This window comes from Trichosurus vulpecula, chromosome 1, assembly GCF_011100635.1.
Source record: "Trichosurus vulpecula isolate mTriVul1 chromosome 1, mTriVul1.pri, whole genome shotgun sequence".
Taxonomy (NCBI): Eukaryota; Metazoa; Chordata; class Mammalia; order Diprotodontia; family Phalangeridae; genus Trichosurus; species Trichosurus vulpecula.
The window spans coordinates 492,181,170-492,207,561 of NC_050573.1; the positions used below are offsets into that span (position 1 = coordinate 492,181,170).

Genomic DNA, 26,392 nt, shown 5'->3' on the forward strand with positions numbered 1-26,392 from the left:
CTAGCTCTCTAAAAGCAGTCTATATAAGTATTCTTAATTGCAGAAAAAAATCAAGAAGTCAAATAATTTCAAATGGTACAGACCCCTCAAAGAATATTTGCTTTTTTTGGCAATAGAAGTCATCTGACCAGAGTGAAGGGCATGGAGATCCCAGTCTTCTGGTTCAACCTGAAACCAAGCCCTAATTCCTAAGGGTTGATCATCAAACCCACACAAATAAGTCTTTTTATTAAATGTCTAAAGAATGGGGTTGGGGGGGGGCAGGGAACCTCTGTATTAGCAAAAATACCATATTATCAGAAAACTATGCAAAAATACATTGCAAAAAAGAATTACATAAATGCGTAGATACTCTGCTCTCTAAAAGTTAAAAATATAAGGCAGACAATAGGGGCAAATGACACAAATAAAGGCATTTGAGATACAGGATTAAAATAGCACTGGATCAATACGTATCTCAACAGCAAAACATCAACTTCAAACAGTCATCAGAGTACAAATCCAGATGCTAAGATAAATGGCTGCCAAATTTTAGTTTGTATGAGACTTATTCTGCCATAGTGGATGAGGACCATAATTGTGTGTTAATAAGTAGCTACCAGGGCAGCTAGGTGGTGCAACGGATAGAGCACCAGATCTGGAGTCAGGAAGACTTATCTTCCAGAGTTCAAATCCAGCCTCAGACACTTACTAACTGTGTGGCCCTGGGCAAGTCACTTAACTTGTTTTCCTCAGTTTCTCATCTGTGAAATGAACTAGAGAAGGAAATAGCAAACCACTCTAGTATCTTTGCCAAGAAAACCCCAAATGGCATCACAAAGAGCTGGACACAACTGAACAAGAGCTTCCAGTTCTGCCTGTTGTCTCTGAGAAAGGGCCACCTGGCGCAGAAAACAGTATTAAAACCACTTGGTGACCAAATGTTCTGTTTTTTAGTTTAAAAAAAAATTTAGAGGGGGAAAATCCTCTATTGATTATTCCTCCAAATCTTCTAAGTCAGTTTTCCATTAAATTTCCACTTGGTATTTTGTGAGGGAAAGTACAGCATAAATGTGTGGTATAAAACTACAAAACTGTAAAATTCTCCACCCAAATTCTATACTATCTATACCCAATGTACCCAATCTAAACCAATGACCCTATCTACTACTTTACTGAAAATAAAATACTGTGATCAAGAAAAGGCAACTCATATTTTCTCTCTTCATCTCTATCTACATAAGCTTCTGCTCCTGTATACAGGGGAAAACAAATATTCCTTTCTCCTAAGCCTAATTCCTCTGTTTATACTCAATTTACCCCTTGGTACCTATCTTCTGTGACCCTGCTCCATCAATTATAACCTCTCTCCAGCATCTTCACTCTCTCCTCTACTTATCTCCTTACCCAACTTACAGTACAATCAGGTACTATCCTAGAAAAGTCATTAGACTGTGCTCCAACAATACAACCAACTAGCAGCCCCCAAGAAGTCAAAGACAAGAAGTGAAGAATTTAAATACATAAAAATATTTGTAGCAGCACTCTCAGTTATAACAAATAACGGAAAGCAAAGTATGTGCTTTACCAATTAGGGAATGGCTAAACAATATGATACATGAACATAATGGAATGCGATTACATTGTAAGAAATGATGAAAGGAACAGATTCGGAGGAATCTGGAAAGACATTAATTAATACAGAGTGAAGGGGAAAGAACTAGAACAATTTATATAGTGATTACAATAACATAAAGGAAAAGAAATTCCAATGACTTTAAGGACTGATCGATGCAATAACCAATCATAGCTCCATAAGACCGATAATGAAACATGCTTCCCCCAGGGGTGCATAATGTAACATACATGTCTGGGCAAATGTGTCAATTTGTTTTGCTTGACTAATCTTATTTTTTTTAAGAAGAGAAAACTTTTACTAAGAGGAGAGGGGATAAGTGGGTGATAGTGATGCAAAAAGAAAACAACATTAATGACACAGAGGAAGTTTGGAAGGGGACAGAGGCATGGCAGTGTTGGTACTGGAATATCGGTCAATAAATAAACATTTATTAAGTGCCTACTATGTGTGCCAGGCACTGTGCATATCCTTTTAAAAAAAACAATAGGGTCAGGGTTCCATAAACAATCCTCTTCTGTTTACTGTATATTGAAATGTTTGTTGATGCTTAAGCTTATAATAAAAGAGAACATTTAAAATGAAAAAAAAAAAATCTTCAGTGGGCCAGTAACTACTATCCTATTTCTCCTTTCACTGTCAAACATCTTCAATATGTATTTTATGGCCACTGCCTTCACTCTCTCACCCTCTTAATCTCCTTAATCCTCTGTCATCTGCCTCCAACCTCTGCAGTGGAGTCAAAGTGCACTCTTAAGGGACTGCCAATATTCTACTCAGATACCTAATCCAGAAGCCTCTGACTCAGTCTTTACCTGCTTTGACTTCACAGAATTTGACATGGCTGACCACACCATCTCGTTCCTGAAACTCTCCACTCTTGTTTTTTTTTCTTTAATGGTACACCACCCCAATTTTCTTCCTGCCTTTCTAACTTCTTCAGTTTGACTCTTCCTATCTTCCCCAGACTTTTAAATATATGCATTTTGACCCAGGTAAAATTTTTGGTCCTCCATTCTTCCTTGTTTCACTCTACCTTACAGAACTTATCTTCCCTTCAAACATACACTTATCTGTTATCATATTACGCCCCACAACTCCCATCCACAGAACAAATGCTGCTCGTGAGCTGGCACTATTCAACTCTGGATGGCAATAATAACTCACACTTTTATAGCATTTCTAAGATTTGCACAGCATTTCCACTAAACAACCCACTGGGGCAGGTAATATAAGTATTTTCCCCTTTTTATAGAGGAAAACTGAGTCTCAAAGCAATTAAGTGGCTTATCCATGACTGTAGGGCTCATAAGCATCAGAGATTGAATTTAAACATGTCTCCTGATTTCAAGTCTAGCATTCTTTCCACCACTCCATAATGCCACTCAGATGAATCCCCAAAACTCTCTTATCTATTCTTGACTCCTAATCCAACTTTATATTTATGTTTACATCTCCTTAATGCACATCTCCATTTGGAGAATGTGAAATCGCCTCACCAATATGTCTAAAACTAAGCTTTCTATCTTTCCCCCCAAACCTGATCCCATTTTTGAGTTATAGATTTCTGTCCATGGTACCAGCATGAAGGTCTCAGAGTCACAGAACCATGAGCGGTGAGCCTTAAACGCAATCTAATCCACTATTCCACCCATGGCAAAAATCCCCTCTGTGATATCCATCAACAATCCTTCAGACGTTACTTGAATACTCCCAGTGATGGAAAGCTCAGAGAGAGATCAACATCTGAATGTTGTAGTTACTACAATGAGGATTTTTTTCTTTGGTGGGCTACTGAGCTAGGTAACTTCAAGGTCTCCCATTCAAGATTCTATGACGCTGAAAGAATGGTACCATGAACAGAAATCAGCTCATTCCATTTTTAATAGTTCATTGTTAAAAAGTTCTTCCTTAAGACTTATATGAACTGATGCAGAGTGAGGCAAACAGAACCGGGACACCATTATACACAGTAACAGCAATATTGTAAGGATCATCAACTGTGAAAGACTTAATTACTCTGATCAAGGCAATGATCCGAGACAATTCCGAAGGACCCACAATGAAAAGTTCTATCCACCTCCAGAGATAGAACTGATGAACTCTCAATGAAGATTGAGGCATTTTTTTAACTTTATTTTTCTTGGTGAGTGGGGGGGGGGGGGGTGTTTTCTTTTGCACTGTGGCTAAGTTGGAAATATGTTTTGTGTGACTTCACATGTACAATCAATATACTGCTTGCTTTAATAATGATGCTGAAAGGTCAGGAAGAAGGGAGAGAATTTGGAACTCAGAATTTTTAAAAGTTGAATGTTGGAAAAAATTTTACATGTAATTGGGAAATATTTAACAAAACAAATAAAATAATATTTTTAGAAAAAAAAATTTTAAAAGAAAGCTCTTCCTTAGTGACCAGAACCAGGAGAACAATTTCTACAACAACAGTTAACACAATGACCAACCACAATTCCAAAGGATTCATGATGAAACAAGCTATCCAACTCCAGATAAGAAACTGATAGACTAAGAGTACAGACGGAAGGATATTTTCTGCTTTTTCTTTATCTTACTCTTTTTTCGGTGGGGAGAGGGGGAGATGGGAGTAGGGATATATGGATAACGATGAAACTTGCTTTGCATGATTATACATATTTGTAATTGGTTTTGTTTTGTGTGCTTGCTCAATGCGTCAGAAAAGTAAAAAGGGAAGGGACAGAATTTTGAATTGAAAATAAAACTGAATTAAAAAATAAATAGGAAAAAAAGATTTAGTTCATCCTCACAGTAAAAAAAAAAAATCTATTTCCCTGAACCCATCCACTTAGCCCCTACTTATCCTTTTATGTAACACTGAACAGGTCTAATCCTTCTTCCTCCTTCTACATATATATTCAAATATATAAAATGCTATAATTAATCAACAAGCATTTCTTAAGCACATGTCAAGCCCTGCATAAGGTGATGAGGATAGAAATACAAAGAGTGAAACAAACCCTACTCACAAGGAGATAGTTTTGATGGAAGACCTTACAGCTATCATGTCTCCCACAAGTCTTCTTTTTTGCTGCAGTTTAAACATTCCCATTTTATTCAAATGTTTTCTAAAATAACTTTGTTTCCAGAACTTTTGCCATCCTAAAGCCCTCTTTTGGATGCTGTCACTCTCAAACTGTGGTGCGTTTCAGAACAAAATATAGTATTCCAGATATGATCTAAGCAATACAAAACATATTCCTTTTTCTAAACATGAAAACCTATATAACATTAAAAATAATTTTTAAAAACCAGGCCACACTGTAGTCTTTTATTCAACTTGTCATCAACTAAAACCTCTAAGGCTTTATTACCATAAACTGCTAAACTAGTTCTCCCCCTTATTTTGAAAAATTTAAGCACTGATGAAAGACCCTATAACCTGGATCAACACAAAGACAAACCACATGACCAAAAGAATGAAGACGAAACTGTCAGTGACCTCCTGAAAAAAAGATGATAAACTTAAAATGAAAAAATAGGCATACATACATTTTCAGACATGGTAAATATGAGGATGTTTTGCTAAAATATGCTATGTGTTTTTAAATTTTTTCAATCAACAAAAATTCTCTCTCTCTAACTTTCCCTTGCCCACTGAGGAAAAAAAATAAAACCCCCATTAAAAACATATACATCCACACAAACAAAAAATCCCACACTGACCATGTCCAAAAAAATAATCTCAATCTATACTTTTAATCCATTACCTCTCTGTCAGGAGAGTCTTCTGGAATAATGATTGTCCATTATGCAGCTATGAATTGAGGGTTTTATTTATTTGCTATATTGGGGGGAAGGGAGTAGTGGGATGTACAGATTAGTTCAAAAGCAACAACATGGGAAAAAACAGATTCTGAGGACACGACATTAAAGATCTCTCACTAGCTTGAAGTCAATTTTGCCCAAATGGATCTAATCAATAAAAAAGGATATTTTCTCAAGCTACCTCAAACTCTAGCACTATGTGCTGCATAATTAATGTTTACTAACTGAAAACTTAAGCACAGAACTATATTCACCCCTATTAAATTTCAAAATCCTCCTCAACAACACAGGAGTAAAGAGCCATTCAATTTATGAATTCTGATAACTCATTGCTAGAACCCACTGACAAGCGTGACTTGATGTCTCTGGAGGAGACATATTACTTCGGCATGGTCCTTCAGATCAGGCATCGAAGGTCGTTTCAAGGGCAACCGTCAGAGAGACCCTTAACAATAATTAACCTCACTTATGCCTATTTCAAGTTAGCAACCCATCCCCTCCCCTTAAATATTATAAGGGAAGGGGCAAAGAGGTACTACACACTAAATGTTAAAAACTCTAGCAAGAGGTTAGTTGGCCACAAAAAACATAGGATTTTTAATTCTTCCCAGCTTAGAAAGAAAAAAAATTAATGGGAAATCAGTCCTCAGATAAGAGGGTGGAGGATTTACGGAGGAACTTTGGAAGAAATGAGAAAGAGAGAAGAGAGAAGACACAAGTCATCCCTTGGCAGCAGCAGGACCATGGCAGCTGCTGATGTCTAACACATCTAATATTCCCAAAGAGGTGACCTCTACTCAGACAAGAAGAGAGGTGTGTGGTTGTGTGCTTTATGAAGGGCACCTCTTCTGATAGCAGAAGCATTAAGAGAAAAAACCCAGGCAAGGAACAATCAGTCTCTACTCCACTGCTGCCTCACTTCCTCTTAACTTTGGTTTTAAAAAATCCTTTTAAATAATATATTAACTGGACTAGACATTATTTCTTATAAATACCTATGGTTGACCATGTACTTTTATGGCCTAGTGTGCCTTTGTGGCAAGAATGCGAAACGGGAGCCACACTAAAGACAAGGGGACCTTTCCTGGAGCAAGGCTGGAAGCTCAACCACCAGCCCAGTGTTAAAGGTTGCTGTCCTCTATAAATGGGAGCCTAAGATAAGGCACTTTATAACAATAATTTCAAGGCCAGAATTGTTACAAATGTGGATGATATTTTGCATCTTCTCCATAAGACAAAAAAAAAACCTGAGAATAATTAGATGTTACATAAGTATACTTCCCCATACTTCCTCTGCCCTAACAAATAAACCGATGTCCACTCTCAATGCAAAGGGGTGGAGGGAGGCAATCAGCAAGTAACCACCTCCCCCTCTACCAATCTTCTTGGCTTTTCTTAATCTTCCAAAGACTGATTAAATGAGCAATATTTGACACTGCTGATCTCCCTCCTCTTGATACTCTCTTCTCTCTAGGTTTTCAAGATACCACAATTCTCCTCCTACCTGTCAGACTGTTCCTTCTGTCTCCTTTTTGCTGGATCCTCATCCAGAGAGATAACTAGGGGCTATCTCACAGGGTTGTCCTGGGCCCTCTTCTCTCCTCCCTCTATACTATTTCACTTGGTGATTACATCAGCTCCGATGGATTTAATTATGATTGTTATGTTGATGACTGTCAAACCTACCTATCTTGTTCTAACCCCTCCACTGACCTCCAATCTCACAACTCCAACTGCCTTTCAGATATCTCCAAGTAGATATCCAGTAGATATCTTAAACTCAACATATCCAAGACATTCCCAACTCCAAAGCTTTGCATTAGCATATAGAGCAACACCATCCTCCCAGGCACAGACTCACAACCTAGGTGTCATTCTCAACCTCTCATTATCTTTTACCCTCTTCATTCAACTTTACTAAGGCCTGTCAATTTCATCTGTTCATTTCATCTCTTTTCAGTAAGTCCCCCTCCCAGGATGCCCATCAATTAGGGAATGGCTGAACAAGTTAAGCTGTAGCATATGAACACAATGGAATATTATTGTACTATAAAAAGAGATGAGCAAGTGGATTTCAGAAAAATCTGGAAAGACTTACATGAACTGATGCTGAGTGAAGTAAGCAGAACAGGGAGAACCATTGTACACAGTAACAGCAACACTATGTGATGATCAACTATAGTAGACTTAGCTCTTCTCAGCAATGCAATGATCCAAGACAGTTCCAAAAGACTCATGATGGAAAACGCTATCCACATCCAGAGAAAGAACTATGGAGTCTGGATGCAGATCAAAGCATACTGTTTTTGCTTTTTTTTTTCTTTTTCTTGGTTTTTCCCTTTTGTTCTGATTCTTCTTTCACAACACGGAAATATGTTTAACATGATTGTACGTGTATAACCTCTATCAGACTGCCTGCTATCTTAAGGAGGGGGAATGGAAGGGAGGGAGAAAAATTGGAACTCAAAAACTTATAAAAATGAATGTTGAAAACTATCTTTACATGTAATTGGGGAAAAAAATATGTCAATATGTCCCCCTCTCTCCTCTGACACTGCTGCCACCCTAGTACAAGCCCTCATCACCTCTTGCCTAGACTACTGCAATAGCCTGCTGCAGGATCTGCCCGTCAGAAAGTCTCTCCCCCTCCAAGTCTTCCTCCATATAGCCACAAAAGTGATTTTCCTAAAGCACAGCTCTGACCATGTAACTAACAAACACAAACAGGACACTCCATCTGCTGGATTTGAGCACTTCTCTGGGTATCCTTCCCGTGCCTCTCCCTTCTATTCTCTGCCTATGGTTTTCCTCAAGTCCCCAATAAAATCCCATCTTCTACAGGAAGCCTTTCCCAACGCCTCTTCATTCTAGTGCCTTCCCTCTTAATTATTTCCTATTTTTCCTAACAAATAGCTTGTTTGTGCATATATTTGTTTGTTGTCTCCTCGATAGATTGTAAGCTCCTTGAAGTCAAAGCACTGTCCCTCTTTATTATTCTATATCTGCCAACATTCAACTGTTTCCCCAATAGTTTGTCTTAAACTTATCTTTGATTTCTCTCTCCCCCCTTTCCCCAGTTACCCAATTAGTTGTCAAATCTTTCCACTTCTTCCTCCGTAACATCTCGCCCGTCCTTTCTTTCCATTTACACGGCTACCATGTTAGTTCAGAAACTCATCACCTCTCGACTAGAATACTGCAATAACCTCCTCATTGGTCTGTCTACCTCAAATCTCTTACCACTCCAGTCTATCCTACGTATTACTGCCAAAATAATTTTTCTTAAATGAAGATCAAACTCAACCAACTCCAGCGGCTTCCTTCCTATTGTCTCTAGAATAAAATATTTTATTTCGCTTCTAAATTCTTTTACAACTTCGTTCCAACCTATTCTTCCAGGCTCCTTTCATATTACAGCCCCTCCCAAGCTGCAATCCGGCCAATCGGCCTTCTCTCCGTTCCTCATATACCACACCCCATCCTCTACTTACTTTCATGATTTTGCTGCCCCTCCTCCCCCAAGACTGGAATTCATTTCTTTCTTTACCTCTATCTTACAGTCTCTTTTTCATTTAAAACAGTTCAAGTACCATCTTCTTCTTGAAGCCTTTCCTGATTACCCCAAATGCTAGTGCCCTCCCTTACAAATGAACTAATATTTAGCTTCTTTGTACAAGTATCTATTCATTAACTTTATAGTTACACAGTATGTTTTGTGTATGTTATCTTTCCCACTAGAATGTAAACTCTTTTCAAGTGGGGGTTGTTTCATTCATTGCACTACCCAATGCCTAGGACAGTCCCTGGCACAAAGGAGGCCCTTTAATATTTGCTCACTGATTACTTTATACCAGATATCCCCAAAGTCTTAGTGCAGTTTTAAGCTATTAAAGTTTAAATTATTTTACGAGCTCACTTAAATTATTAAAGCTTTAAACTTCACTAAGACTTTTAGGACACTATAAGCTACAACTGAATTTGGCTTAAAAGGTATATAATAAAAAAATACATGGTGAATAAAGTACTTGAGTTCAATATTGCTATTCAAAAGTCATCTTCAGAATTCTCTATTCTCTGGGTATTTAAACTTCTAACACTAATTCTGCATCCAAGTAATTTCTACATATTATCTTTTACACACTGCGTAAGCACTCCTATTAGTTTAGCCGTTAACTTCAGAGAACAGTATCAAAAGAATAGGAATTAAAAGAAGGCATTTTTATATTTCTAAATCAAACCAATCCAGTACCACAAACAATGACTGTCTAAATGAACAGAGATGCACAAATTCTGGAACAGGTAAGTTATTGCTTATGAACTCATTCATAAAGACAACAGAAGGTTTAACATAATATGAATAAAAAGAAAAAACAAAAACTAAAGCATATGATAAAATTTCAGACAAAACTGTTGTCAGTAACCCGAGGTGAAACTTTTCAGAATTTATAAACTTTTGCAGATTTCCACACTGTGCCTTAGTCACTGTCTCCCCTAGGAACCTCCCTCAGAGCTTGGGGTCTCCTAATTCAGTAGCATCCTCCTCCAAGCAGGCCCCCTTCCCCCATTAAGAAGCTGTTCCAGGGGCCTCTATTTTGGGAGGGGCTCAGCTCTACGTCTGACTTTGTAAATTCTGAAATTAGAATGTACTTGAACAGGTATTTTGGCTTCCTGTTCCTTCCCCCCATCCTTGTCAGTTCTTTTATATATTATATATTATCTCCTCCCATTGGAATATAAGCTCCTTGAGAACAGGATCTTTCTTTTTACTTAAATCTGCATCCCTGGTACTTAGCACAATTGGGCACAAATTAATAAATGTTTATTGCCAGCCTCCCTGCCTATCCATTTGGAAATCCATTCGGGTTCTTCTGTCTTGCCATCAATAAACAACTTAGAGGCACCCCCTACTACTTGCTACACTGTACCATGTAAGATTTTGATTTTTAATTATTTAGCTATAAACTTTGATTCAAAGAAATCCAATAAAAGGTAATAATGCAATTAGTAAACTCTCACCTAATTCAAGCCAACTAAAGGAAAACACTCTGAAAAAGTAAAAAATGTCAATCATAGATTATGGTTAATATCACCCTACTACTTCAGATATCAGCAAGACTCAAAGTATGCTAAACATAATTAATATCTTTTCAAGCAGTTGTTTCTATACGAAAACTATTTTTAAATACTGCCTCACAATCATGTTTACATTATTAATTTGCATTATCTGTGAAAGCAGGGAATATGCTACATAACTTCTTAAAAATTACTGACTATTCTGAATTTGGAGGTCTGTGAACTAATAAGGTTTTCTTTCCTAGTGTAAGAAACATAAAGCATGTGAACATCCACTGATACTCAACACTAAATGCACCAGAGCCTGTTCAATGCCCGGAAAACTCACAATTACTCATAATAATGCAGCCTTGCTTTAAATGAATCCTCAAGTATGACCAGAGCACATGTCTCAGTGGAGTTTTAAGATTTTCATATCCTTTTATACTTTAATACACGGCTCATCAGTTGCCTCTCCAAAGCTTGATGATAACTGTCACCCCAACATACAGGCAAAAGGGCTATAAACCAGCATGACATTTCTGTGCTTGAGTCCCATAATTGCAGCTCTCCTGAGGGGAGCCGCTCTTCAGACTCACCTCCCCAGTGCTTCTACCATCAGCACTCCCCCTTGAGTAACTTAAGGCTCTAATACCCTCGATTACACTCCACTGATTTACAGTGCCTGGTACAAAAGCCTTGCTCACACCTAAGGGCACTTCATAAACATTACAGAGGTTATGCTGACTGCTGTAATTGATTCCAAGCCGTATAATGCAGTGGTTTTTCAAACTTTATGTAGCATCACCTTACACACACACTTAATAAAAAAAGAAACATCACATCCACACATTTTTCATAAAATAACCTATACAAATAACTTACTTTTTTATTTTTTATAATGGAAATCTTAAACATACTCAACAACAGAAGGGTATTTATTTCTGAACACATAAGTAATATAAAAAAAAAATCACCATAATACTATCAATGGGATGGAAGGACTTGTTTGAGGGTACAAAGTTTCTTAAAATATGACATCATTGATAATACTGCTATTCATTATTTTCTCTTTGTTGTTGTTTTTAAAATAAATTTGAGAATCTCATTTTCACATCACCTACATTTTCAAACGCATCGCTTCCCGCACCTAAACTCAGAGAGCATCATTAATAATAATGTATGAAGAAAGGAAAAATCTTTAAAAAGTTCTGTAAAACTAAGGTACATAACAGAAAAGTTTGCTATTATATACAGCATAATAACATCATGGGTCTCAAACTTCTGCAAAGGAGCAGGGAGTAATGTCTTCTCACATCTCTTCTCTGGAGCCAACCTTAGTCATTATAAATTTTATTACAGTATTGAGTTTTGATTATTTTATTGTGGTTATTTTGTTTCATTTATATTGTTGTATTCATTTTCCTGGTTCTGCTTACTTTACTTTTCATTACTTCATTGAATTAAAAATGAATATTAATTAGCATGGAAAGACAGAGGAATATCATTTTTTAACAATGATATCAATGTTTTCTGTTTATAAGAACAAAAAAGACTACAGAAATAACATTATAAACAATAGTAAACATTTTTATCATTTTGTTTGATAAACTAGATAATTCCTTAGTCACCTTCAGCCAAAAATAAAGACTTTTTTCTTAGGTTAAAATACTTATTTCAACATATCATCTTAAGAAAAGTCTATTATTCAGTTTTGTTCAGATGGAGTATAAAACAAATGTGCCATATTTACCAATAGTAAACAGGTTCCTTGTCCTTTCATATTTTTAAACTAAAGTGATAACTGTTTCAATAGACCACTGAATTAATAAGCAAGTCTTTAATTTTTTACAGTAAGATTTTTAAAACTCAAGATCATAAAAATATTATTCTGTAAATTTATTATAGATAATTAACTTTTTAAAAATTCAATAAATTCAATTCTGACTTTTCTGAGTCAGAAATGATCTTGGTATTTATCTAGACTACTCAGTTTTTTTCAAATTATCCACCAAATAGATGTATTTTGGAAGAAAATTTTTGTTACAAAATAAATTTGCTTCTTTTTTATTATGACCACCAAGAAAAATGGGAACTTCCTCTCTAGAACCTTCTTTTTAATCAACTGCTTTTTTAAAAAAAATGATTACTCTTATTTGAAAGGAAAAAAAAAAAAACATGTAGCCCAACATATTGCTTAATACAAATGACTGACTATGAAACTTGCAACAGGTAAAAAAAAAAAAAACCCACGAGGGGGTCACATTTTTAACTAGTGCTTGTAGATCTATGTCTCATCCTGACATCAACTAAGCTCAATTAGTGTAGAGTTCAATGCAATTTATGTACTTTATGTAGTTTTAATTTTTAAAACGCAACAATTATATTGAAAGTTTATCTTGAAGTGGCATTGCCATCAAGAGGTTACCAAAACAACCAATGTTCCTTAACCTCAATTTTCAACAACCACTTGCACACATGAAATCAAATCAACATCTGTATCTGTCTGTAGTTTCATTCACGTGCAATTCAAAATGGGAAAATTTTAGTATCTCAATTGAATGCAAAGGTTTTCACACATATTGATGATTCTCTTTCCCAAGAATACTATTGCATCAGTAAGTGGAGTCATTCATAGCTGTTTGGCATATGATTTGCCAAATGTTATCTGATCCATACTAATACATGCAAGTAGCACCGATGATTTTCCCACTGAATAGACTTTTTAATTAAAATTAGGAATTCTGTAAGTGACCCTAAAAATACAAAAATCCTTATGACATCACAGATTTTCTAAAGGTAGCTTTTGCTTATTAATCACATTTCATTTTCTCTACAGAAATTCTCATTTTGAGAAAAAACAGGGTAGAACGAAAGTCTTAGTGCAGTTTTAAGATATTAAAGCTTTAAATTGCGGTAAGACTTTTGAGATACCCTATAATCTAAGATACACAGTCAATATATCCTTTCAGTTTGTTCAGTTCCATGCTCTCTTCAAATAAAGCAGTCAGACAAAACAAACAGAAAAGTCTCTCTCCATCAATAACAGTACTTGGGAATGCCTATGGTAAATAATGTGTATAATATTTTCTGGATTTGGACTTTTCATTGTCTTGTCTTTCCACTAATAAAAGTCCTTATTGTCTTTGTTTACACTAATTTCAAGTACTCCAGTGGATTTTTTCTTCAAGCAAGTTATATATTTATCCATCACAAAGGAATACTGATTCACTTTTTTTAATGTAAAACAATTCAATTTAAATGTAATAAACATTTCAAATAGTTGTCTATAGCTGTTCACAAGTTATTTTAATGCTCAAAAAGTTGCAAGACTTTTAGAAACTAAATTACATTTTAAATCTTAAAAAGAAGAAATACAATAGATATTGTGGTCCAATTAAATTTCACTCAAAGATTTTTTTAACTTTACCTACTTTATATTCAAGTGCTGCAAAGAAAGAGACCATACAAGTCAAGATGTGATATGCACTAATTCAAATTTGATCTCGTTTATTCATTCTAAGTAATTACTGCTTGCTTCTGTTGATTCTGACTTATATTTTGTCTTCACAAAAGAAAAGTGGTTGTAGTTATACATCAAGAGAAATTTCCTCACATTCCAAATGACTGACGGTTTCATATTTACATGGACAACTAGAAAAATTATCACGAAACAAAAGACAAATCAAATCAATAAATATTTAATAAGCACTTTCTAAGTGTTGGAGGGGCGATGGCAATATAGGCATATCAATGAACTACTGTTAAAGCTATGAACTCTTCCCCTCTCACCTCACATAACTCAGATGTCTTCCAACATCATTTACTTCACCCATCTTACAGGAGATGGTATTCTACATGCAAAAGTGATCCCATTCTATCTATCCCATCTTCTTCACCAGACTGCCTCTCACATCCCCATTCCCTCACTTATCTTCAATCTCTTCCAATCTACTGGCTTCTTCCACTCTGTCAGCAAATACCATCCTGTCTCCTCCATTCTCAAAATACCATCACTTGATCCAACCATCCCACTAGCTATTGATCTCTCTCTCTCTCTCTCTCTCTCTCTCTTTCTCCCCTCTTTCATGGCTAAACTCCTTGAAAAGGCAGTCCACCACCAGTGCCTCAACTCTGAACACTCTTACTCTCTTAACTCTTTACATTCTGGCTTCCAACCTCATCATTCAACTGAAACTGCTATCTCCAAAGTTACTAATGATATTTTAATTGCAAAATCTAATGGTTTTTCTCAATTTTCATCCTTCTTAAATTTTCTGCGGCTTCCGACACTGTTAACCAGCTTCTTCTCCTTCTCTCTTCCTTCTAGGTTTTTGCAAGATTATTCTCCCCTGCTTCTCCTCTTACCTGTCTGACCACTCCTGAATCTTCAAACAGGTTGCACCCACTAGCTATAGGTATCCTCCAAGGTTCTGTAATAGGCCCTTATCTCGTCTCCCCATATACTATTTTGCTATCAGTTACTACAGATTTAATTATCTTGACACCTGATAATTTTCAAATATGTTTATCAAGCTCTGACTTCCATTCTCACATCTACACTTGCCTACTGAACATGTCAAACTGGATGTCCCATAAACTAATTTTAAACTCATTATTTTTAACTCCAAACCGTCTTTTCTTCCTAATTTTCCTATTACTGTGGAGGGCACCACCAATATCCCAGTGCCCCAGGCTTACAACCTAATTGTCATCCTTGCCTCCTCATTCTCTTACCCACCCCTCTCATTCCAATCAGTTGCCAAGTTCTGTCAATTCTTTCTTTGTAACATCTCTTCTATATAGCTTGCCCTCTCCTGACGTTGTTGCTGTTCAGCAGTTTTCAGTCATGTCCTACTCTTTGAGATCCCATTTGATGTTTTCTTGGCAAAGAAACTGGAATGGTTTGTCATTTCCTTCTCCAGCCTGTTTGATAGATGAGGAAACTGATACCAACAGGGTTAAGCGACTTGCCCAGGGTCACACAGCTAGTACGTGTCTAAGGCCACATTTGAACTCCGAAGGTGAGTCTTCCTGACTCCAGGCTCAGCACTGTACCCACTGCGCCACCTAGCGACCCCTCCTGACATTACCATACAGTGGTTCAGGCCTTCATGCCTTCCGGTTGGTCTCCTTGCTTCCAATCTCTCCCCACTTCATTCATTACCTACTTAATAATGCTTGTTTCTTTCCTTCATCTCAGCTGCCAAAGAGATTTTCCTAAAGGACAGGCATAACCATGTTATACATCAGTTCAGTGGCTCCCTATTCCCTCTACCATAATATAGAAAATCTGTTGCATGGCCTTTAATAGCCCTTCACAAAACCAGCCCTCTTCTTACTTTTCCTGTCTTCTTATAACTTGCTCTCATCTACCATACCATGGGAGGCACCAGCCTCTTTGATGTTGCCTGAACAGAACACTCCATCTCCTTAGTCCATGCACTTTCAATGGCTAGCCATCCCTCGTAACCAGAATTCTCTTGTTTTTCATCTTGGTCTCCTGGCTTCCTTCAAGACCCATACCCTACAAAGAAGCTTTTCTCCATCCTTCTAACACTAATGCCTTCTCTCTGTGATTACCTCCAATTTATCCTGCGTATATCTTATTTGTAAATAGTTGTTTGCATGGTGGTTATTCCAATGACTATGAGCATCTTGAGAGAGGAAAACTGTTTTTTTGGCCTTTCTTTGTATCTCCAGTATTTAGCGTTGTGCTATGACACTAAAGCACTTAATAAATGCATGTTGACTTGACCTCACTTGGTCTGAAAAACAATTTGAAATTATAATAGAAAAGTCACCAAATTATGTATAACCTTTGACCCAGAAACAGCACTATTAGGCATATTTCCCAAGGATAGTACCAAAGGACTGAAACAATAGGGGGAGTCCACTGACAGGTAAGGCCTGGACAAACTGTGCTATATGAATACAAAGGTATATTTTTGGACCATAAGAAGGAACAAATAGGAAGAGTCAAAGAAACTTGGGAAATCTTGAAAAAACTGATACAATAAAATAAAGTAAGCAAACCCAATTTACACAATGACCACAATATAAAGTAAACCAACACTGAAAGTCTTCGTAACTGCTCGGTGCACTCACCAAAAGAGATTTCAGAAAACTGATGGTGAAGCATGCATCCCAATTCTCAGCAAAGTGGCAGTAGACTAAGAGTAGGATGAGGGCATAGGTTTTTTGCCATCAGGGCAGCCAGGTGCCACTGTGGACAGAGTGCTAGCCCTGGAATCAGGGAAGACTCATCTTCTCGAGTTCAAATCTGGCCTCAGACACTTACTAGCTGTATGACCCTGGGCAAGTCACTTAACCCTGCTGGTATCACTTTCCTCAACTGTAAAACAGGCTGGAGAAGGAAATGCCAACCACTCCAGTATCTTTGCCAAGGAAACCTCAAACAGGCTCCAAAAGAGCTAGACATGATTGAAATAACTAAACAAAAATAACATTTCAGGAATAGCCAATGTTATTAGAGTTTTAATGAGTGAGGAGGGAAGTCCATACTGGGGGGGGGGTGTGTGACAATTTTTAAAAATAAGAATAGACTCAATATAACTTTTTCCTCAAATAAACAAAGATCCAATCATGAAAATGCCCTTAAGTTATTTTCTGATTAGTAAAAAAAAAGGCCCATTTGCCTTGACCCAAACAACCAGAATGGAAAGAACCATGAATAAAGTCAAATTTATTCTCAATGCTGGTCTTAGTCTATTAATGAACTTGGATGATTTTTGGAAGGATAATTTTATAAAAATTCCAGAGTCAGGAGACATTAAGATCTATTCATTTATCCCCCTTATGGGTTTTATAAAAGCCAAGGTGATTCATAATGTAAACTCTTGATAACCTAAAGTAAAACTACTAAGTCATTTAAGCAAACCAATCCATGGACCAACAAACACAAAAAAAACCAGCCATATTTATCATTATTAGAAACTAAACTTTGCATGTTTCCGAAACTTTTCCAAATGAATAATTTTCAATTTTATTTTTCACTGCAAAAAGTTACACTGGTACACTGCAATTTAAAAAGCGACTATGCTTCTGAAAGTGGGAATCATATACAACCCTCTAATTAAAAGGAGACTATATGAAGATAGTGTTTCCTTATTATAAAAAGAAAGCATTGTTAATGATTCTATTTAATGTAATGCTTACACTTCATCACTATCAGTTGTGGGGAATCTACTGATGGAAACACAAGATATAATGAAAACTAAGGTGACTGAATCCTCAGCAGAAGCTCAAAAGCACTGAATTTACTTTCCTCTGTTGTGTCACTTCAGCCCAAGCCGGCTGTCTTTTGCAAACATGAAGCTAAGCCCTTTTTATCATATCACGGTCTCTGTCTTACTCTCTCCCTTCTTTAAAGGATGGCACATTCTGGATGCTCCACTAGGCAGAGTTCCTTTGGCAACACACATTGGTTACAAGGCATCTCCAGAGTCCCACTGGTCACTAAATAGGGGCTTACTTCTCAGTGGTGACTTTCAGGAACCTCTCAGTCTGTAATGAAGTCCAGTTTTATAAGCAGAAAAAAATTTCCCAAGACATCAGGATGTTTTGTTTATTATATTTTTCTCTTCTAGACCAGCTTGTTCTCCTACCACATTATCTGCTACACTCCATGGACTATATAGCATAAAAAATCATGGGGGGTGGAGAGCAATCAGAGGTGAACCCAGGGTCTAGATCCCACAATTTGATTACTGGCTTTGCCACTTATTAGCTTTGCAACCTCTGTCAAACCACTCTCTGGGCCTCAGTTTCTTTATCTTTAAAAGTAGAATGTTTCCTGGACACTGTGGCATATACCTGTGATCCTTGCTGCTTGGGAAGGCTGAGGCTGGTGGATGGTTTAAATTGAGAAGTTCTGAGTCAAAGTCAATCCTGTGTCCACACTAAGTCTGGAGCCAATATTGTGAGCCGCCAAGGAAGAATGGAGATGAGAGGGGTGTGAAACAGGCTACCAAGGAAGGGGAAACTAGACTAGTTAGAAACATAATGGGTCAAAGCTTCTGTGTTTTCCCCATCAGCAGTAGAGTCAGGCCTGAGAGTGGCCTCTGCACTTCCAACCTAGGTAAGATAGGAAAAACCCAGGCTCAAAAGACAAAATAAAATTAAATGAGAAGGGATTAAAACTTCCAATCTAAATCTAAAGTCTATGAAACTTAAGAAAATCAGTATTCTTAACTTCTGTCAATAACCTGGGCACACCAAAACCTTAAATAATCTCACAGTCAGAAGTTCTGACCAATATAAATTCCTTCCTGCTTCAAGCCTTGATCTCACATTTTAGTTTCAAAGGTGCTTTGGGACAACAACATGCTGCAAGAAAGTCAACACTATGGTGGAGTTGTGAACTGATCCAACAATTCTGAGAAGGAATTTGGAACTACCCCCAAAGGGTGACCAAACTGTGCACTCTTTGACCCAGCAATACCACTTCTAAGTCTGCATCCCAAAGAGATCATAAAAAAGCGAAAAGTCCCACAATATACAAAGATATTTTTAGCAGCTTTTTTGTAGTGTAAAGAATTAGAAATTGAGGGGATGCCCATCAACCGGGGAATGACGGAACAAGTTGTGGTATATGAATGTAATGAAATACCACTGTGCTAAAAGAAATGAAGAGCAGACGGATTTCAGAAAAACATGGAAAGACTTACATGAACTGATGCTGGGTGAAGTGAGCAGAACCAGGAGAACATTGTACAGTTACAGCGACACTGTACAAGAATCAACTTTGATAGACTTAGCTCTTCTCAGCAATACAAGGTTCAAAGACAACTTCAAAGGACTCATGATGGAAAGAGCTATCTACATCCAGAGAAAGAACTATAGAGTCTGAATGCAGATTGAGGCAAACTATTTGCTCTCTCTTTTTTTCTCTTTTTTTTTGGTTTTGTTTCTTCTTTCTCAGGATTCATTCCATTGGTCATAATTCTTCTTTACAATTTGACTACTGTGTAAATAAGTTTAATGCAAAGGTACAGAATTCCATACCTTCTTGGGGGGAGGAGGAAGGGGAGGGAGGGGAAGAAAATTTGGAACTCAAAAACATGTGCAACTGAGTGTTATAAACTAAAAATAAAAAAATCTTAATAAAAAAATAAAATAAAATCTCACCTACAAAAAGCCTTTCCCGATTCCTGCTTTGATGCTAGTGCCTTCAATTTGTTGATTATCTCCAACTTCCCCTGCATAAAGCCTTTTTGTACATGGCTGTTTGCATGTTGTCACCCCCACAAGATTGGAAGCTTCTTGGGAGCAGGGATTGTTTCTGCCTTTTTTTGTTTTTTATTCCCAGTGCTTATAGCATAGTGCCTGGTACACAGTAGTTGCTTAATCAATGTTTGTTGACTGCCTGACTGGTAAAGAAGAAAACAGCAGTGGCTTGAGAATTAAGAGAACCTGCATTTCAATCCCACCTGATGCTTACTACCCATGTGACCATGAGCAAATCACTCAACCTCCTTAGGCCTCAGGTTTCCTCATCTATAAAATGACGGACTACCTGATTCAATGAATGGCATTTCAGAAGTTATAGGGAAGTTTTTTAAAAAAAAAAAAAAAAGGAGGGGAAAAACTTACCTGATACCATACAAATCCTTAACAGTCTTCTCTCCATCCTTTCCTTCTCTGAGCGCTTGCATTTGTATTAACTTCACAACAGCTTTTATCAAGCCATGCGTATTTCTGTAAAACAATATGAATACCTAATAAATGACAGGCATATATACAGCACAGCATCGGGGTGGGTATTCAAGTCCAAAGCAGTTCAATTCACATTTATGGTGTCCTTGCGATATGACAAGGCACAGTACCTGGTGTCTTAGTGTAGTTAAGCTTAAACCCTACGTATTGACAGAACCCATAAATGCTGGTCCGCGTAGCCAGGGGAGAACAAAAGGGAAGACAGAAAAATGTAGCAGCCAAAGAAGAAATTCAATTATATTCACATCTTGAAAAGCTACTGCTATACAAGCATTTTGATTGATAAATATATATATAATTTCATATTTAATATTCTGTAGGAGAATAACACCATCATGGAAAATTTATCACAGAATCCCTATGCATATCAGAGAGCACCCAATTCAAACACACTGATTTATCTTAAAGACAAGAAAGCCAGGAAGTTGAGGGAACAGGGAATTTAAGTTATCTTCAAGGACGTGATATGGAATTATACAGGTATGTTCAATCTAAATTGATGAATAGGAGGGAAAACCTTTCTCAAAGTATGACACTCAATAGGTCATGACCAGTAGGTTATGAAGTATCATTCCCTGGAGGAGAGAAAACATTATAACTACAATCGGTATACTTCAATGAAATCTAGCCATCCAGTTGTCACTGTCCTTCAAGGCAGAAGATAAAAAAATCAGCTCCAAAAGTCAGCTTTAACCTTATGATGATAGTTCCTTGAATACTAGCTTGCACATACTAAGGAGTCAATAAAAGAATGGCTTATAATATAAGCAATATAATGGAAATCTATATTATTGTTACTACTAGCAGTATTATAACCCTCCACTAAAGTCCTAGCCCAATGTATTGCCATGGTATAAAGGTGACCTGATAGATCTAAAAGCCATACAAAAGGACATAAATTGTGGCTTGTTGTCCCAAGCTGGAAAAGCTTCCAAGAAGAACATGACAATAGTTTAAACATCTGCCACCTCAGGACTGGCCTGGCTAAATTATGAGAGTCTTATCATTAGGCAAACCACAGAGTGGGGAATTATTTTTTTATCAATATTTGGATAGATCAGATGGTTATAAAAGACACCCAAACAAACCCCTCGGTAGGGTGTGGTCCCCAAAGAAATTAAGCAACACTACCTAATATGGGATCGGGAATAATGCTTCATTTTCTTTTCTTCTAACCTCCCCAAGTCAATTTCCTAAGCTATAGAGTGAGTACAACCTCTAATGAAAGCACGGATCCTAAGGTAATATTATTACAAGAAGACACTAAATCTGATATTGAGGGGTCATTCTGGGTATTGATAGTGAAGAAGTCAACACATAAATGTTTCTGATCCTCACAACTACTCTGTTAGGTAGGTGTATTAAAGTCATTTTACAAATCATGAAATAAAGGTTGAACAATTTGCCCGTGGTCACCCAACTACTAGGCATCTGAGGTCCCTGAGATTCCAAACCCAGAGCTCTATCTGCTAGGCCACCCGGCCATTTCCTCACACAATTTACTTTCTTTTCTTTTTTTTTCTTTTATTTAATTTGTGCAATAAAACAAGCATTTCCACTTTCTACATTTTTATTGTTTATTCCCCAGGAATAAAGTGTAACCACCTTAAGGTATGGGAGAAAGTTTGCTAGTTCTAGAATGCAAAGACCTGGGTTCAGATCCCACTTCAAATTATTTAAACTGTCTGAGCCTACGTTTCCTCATTCATAAAATGAAGGCCTTAGGCAAGATGGCCCTGGGTTCCCTTCCAGTTCTGTATAACCCTATCCCAAGTGCCAAGGACAATTCTTAGCAAATAGGAAACATTTAATAAATGCCTAGTCCATTGATTAGTATGATTCCAACACCGACCACTATACAGCAGCAAGGGTTTGTTATCTTTCAGGGGGTGGGGGTTGGGAGTTGGGGGAGCACAGTATACTAGATTTTGAGCCAGAGGGCCTAGGTTTGTTTCCAAACTCTCACATTCTATCTACATGACCTTGGGAGAGTCATTTCACTTCTCTAGGCTTCAGTTTCCTCTTTTGTGACACGAGGGGATGGACTAGATGACCTTTAATGTCCCTTTGAATGTTAAATTTATGATCTTATATTCCTAAATATAGTCTTCCCCTCTTTTGGACCAACGACAAACAGCAGGGAAAGCAAGGTTACAAGTACATAACGGATGCATTTATCAAATAATAAAACAACTCTCCAGTTGGGTTTGTTTTTAGCTAAATCCAATATATAATATTAAAATCAATTTCAATTTCCTGAACTGAAAAGTCAAAAAAGGTAAACACTCAGTAAATAGAGATTTAACTGCAGAGATGACTAGGCATCATACAAAAAATCCCCACAACTGAAAACTAACTCCCAAGAGATTAAACTCTTGGGAGAATTAACCTATTCCTCTGACTTCTGACCACAGCAGTAGTAAGGGTACCCATTTAGAAGAGCTACTTTTCTCTGTTCCTCTCCTCTTCTATTTGTTATGCATGAAAATCCACCAAGCACCAAAAGAGATTTCAAGAAGTATGCATATATTTCTCTTTCTATCAAGCTCTTGAAGATTAGGATCCCAGAAACCAACCTCTGACATGATGAAATAAGCAGGAAGGGGAAATAAAATATAAGCCCTGGACTTCAAACCCAAGGAACTTCTTCCAAAGCCATGTTTCCATCAAGATGCTAAGACTATTACCAAGGTGAAGCTCCACTAAATGCCATTTAAAAAAAAAAACTGCAGTAAACTATAGGCACTCAAAATCAAAGCATCCCATAAGAATACATCATCATCATTTTATAAATTGATATTACAGAAACGCTTGTTATATTTCATAAGTTTAAAGATAAAAAAAACTTATATTGCTACATCCATTACCTGTAAGGACTAGGAAAAAGTTAAAGTATATGAGGTATGGGAATGGGATGGGATTTCATATGCCAGGTAAGTTAAAAACAGCTTGGTTCAAGATAAAAGACCATTTGGTAGCAAAATTCCTAATAAGGTGTTAAGCAGCACAGGTACACAGCCATGCAGGCCGAAAACACCTCTCTGCAACTTTATTAGATGCCTACACCTGACTCAAAGTAAATGGAGCAAACGTTTAGGCAAAACTGTTTGGTCAAGTCAACAAGCATTTATTCAGCACCTACATTTTTGTCAGGTAAGTACTGGGGATTACAAAGAAAGGTAAAAGGCCATGTCTGCTTTCAAAGAGCACTCTTCTAACAGGGAAGACAATATGCAAACAACTACGTACAAACAAGCTATAGACAGTGTAAATGGTAAGTAACCTCAGAGGGAAGGCACTAATGAGGAAGACTAGAAAAAGCTTCTTGCAAAAGGTAGAATTTTAGCTGACACTTGAAGGAAGCCAGGAGGCAGAAATGAAGAGGAGGGAGAGCATTCCTGGTATGGGAGAGAACCAGTGAAGAAGTATGGAGTCTAGAGATGGCACATCCTTCATAAGGAACAACAAGAAGGCCAGTGTTGAATGATCATGGGACACATAGAGAAGAATAATAAAAAGTGCATCTTCAAAGATGGCAAGAGATGACCTGGGAATCAAGAGTACCCAGACTCACATCTTGCCTCTCAGGCTTCTAACTTTTGTGCCTGGGCACAATTCACTTAAACTTCTCTTAACAAAAGGGCACAGCTTGCATTGCCTCTGAAGTCTCTTCCACCTTTACCTTTAGAGTCCTGTTTCCTTCCCCACTTCAAGGGTCCTGCCTGCCTCCTGAAGTTAAAGTTAGCCAAAATATACCCAGTAAGAAACTCAGAAAATGTTGAAGTTGGGTGAAATCTTACAGCATTTAGACCAGGGGTCTTTTAACATTTTTTTTTGTCAGGGAACCCTTAGGAAGTCTGGCGAAGCCTATGGGAAAATTTCTTCTCAAAATAATGTTTTTAGATAACTGATTACTTATTTAAAGGGAATGCTAAATTTCAGTTAGTCAGTAAAAATAAGGACATGCTTTTTTTTTAATTCAAGTTCCAAGGAACAAGGTTAGGAACCCCAGATCTAGACCAACTCTTCCTTTTCACAAATAATGTAAATCAAGCAGCACTGAGTTGACTCCAGCAAATTAACAGCTACTTCGAATCTCTTTTCAAGACTGCATCATACTCCTCCCTTTCAGCAGAGAACCTTAACTCTTACTTCACTGAAAAAAACAGACCACGTAATAAGAGTGTCCTCTTTTCCCAATTTCAAACTTCTAATCACTTCATTTTCATCCCCCCTTCTCTCCTGCTTTGCTCCAGTCAGAGGTGGTCTTTCTTGCAAACTCCAGCCTCTGTATCCCCTTGATCTTATCAGTTCCCCTATTCTCCAGGAGCTTTGCCTTTTGATCATGCTCCCTCCCTCTCATTTTCAACCTCTTCTTATCCACTGGTTCTTTCTCTGAAGTCTACGAATGTATTCAGATCTCCCTCATCCTTAAGAAAAGAAAAATTTTACTAGCCTTTACCATTCCCTCAAACCATCAATTTATATTACCTCATTTTCACACCAAACTCCTACCAAAAAAAAAAAACCTATTAATGCCAATTACCTTCACTTCCTCACATCTCACTCACTTTTCAATCTCTTGCAATCTGACCATGTCACTTCCCTGCTCAAGAAGCTTTAGCAGATCCTTATTACCTTCAGAACAAAATATAAATTCTTCTGTTTGACATTAAAAAACCTACACAATCTGACTCTAGTCTTTCTTTCCAGGCCAAATATATACTACTGCCTTTCATGTACTCTATTCTACAACCCACCTGGCCTCTTTGCTACACTGTTTATAACATACCACCTCATGACACCATGTACTTTATTCAAATGTCTTCCCATTCTTGAAATGAACAACCTTGCCGAGTTATGCAGAGCAAACATTCTATCTATTTGGCAGATGAGGAGACAGAAATAAAGGTTGCTACTTTCCTGAGGTCACATGGGCAGTGAGTAGAGCAACTCAAGTTTGCTGCTGTCCTTTATCCACAGGATTACATGAGGGACACATTTTAGAAATATGGAAGTGATCAGAGCTTGGCAATGCAATATAGAATAGGGTGGAGTATGTGATCCATTCCTTTCATTGTTCTTAATGCCCTTGATCTTCCCCATAACCCAGATTGTGGAGTTATTTTGATATGGAAACCATGATTCTCCTGCATGGTACCGTGTCAAGACAGATGAACTTGTAGTCAGAAGACCTATGCTCATATCCCATCTCTGTTACTTAGTATTTGGTGACCATGGACAAGTCACTTCACTCCTACGAAATGGTGTTGGACTAGTTTATTTCTAAAGTCCCTTCCAGTTCTCAAGTGATGATCCTATTATCAGCCAAAGATTTTGGCCCACAAACATCAAATATGAGAAAGTCTGGGACAAGTACCAATATTAGTCCTTCCAGCTGTTATAAGCTACAGTTTAGATACACTAATTAATTAGACTTTTGGATAAAGGAAGAAGCTTGTGCTGAGAAAATTTTTTTAAACCACAATTAGGAATTAGCTAAAAAGGCACAAAAGGAAAAGAGAAGCTGGGCTAAAAGACAACATCAGGAAATCTCTATTAGTCCTCTGTCACTTTCAAACAAGATTTAACTGAGGGCAGCGATGCAAATGAAAACCCACAAATGTAAGACAGCAACACAGCTAATTTTTGAATCACTTCAGACTGCAGCTAAAGTCAGAGTTTGAATTGCTTGCAGTCTGTGGTGAGAGTTCTCCCCTCAATCTTGGCAGGAGACCCAAACAAGTCTCCCTCATTGGTTCCCCTCATCCTACAAAGTACAAGAAAATAAAGGGCTGAACTCAAGCTAAAAACTACAACAATCCAGCAAGGTAGGAAGCCCCTAGCTCTCCTGAGCTGCTGGCCAAGTTTTGTAAAGCGCTTGTGTTTTAGCCAAAGCTTTTATCTTGAAACTACAACACCAGCCTCCTACCCAAAAAAAAACTGGATAGAAAATTGATTTCTCATTCAATTATACATAATCCCAGGTCCATGTAATTCACAGAGATATGAGCTGCATGACACAATCATTTTTAACAACTCCACCTTTGTGATTTCTTCTGCTAAAACCTGGCAACATTGAACCCAATCACTTTAGCTAGGATCCCACAAAAGGGATTTTTAATGCACCTGGGGACAATTCTACCAAGTCCATCCCTCAGAGACTTGAGGAATCTCCGACAAGAT

General features: G+C 37.4%; 1 protein-coding gene across 1 annotated transcript in view; it reads right to left on the minus strand.

Annotated features, from left to right (window-relative positions):
- The window catches only part of FOCAD (focadhesin), a 360,082-nt gene that overhangs the window by 282,615 nt on the left and 51,075 nt on the right, over window positions 1-26,392 (minus strand). Inside the window, exon 5 of the mRNA XM_036738081.1 lies at window positions 20,084-20,188. Coding sequence (XP_036593976.1) covers window positions 20,084-20,188 — 105 coding nt within the window. The remainder of the gene's footprint in view (window positions 1-20,083; window positions 20,189-26,392) is intronic.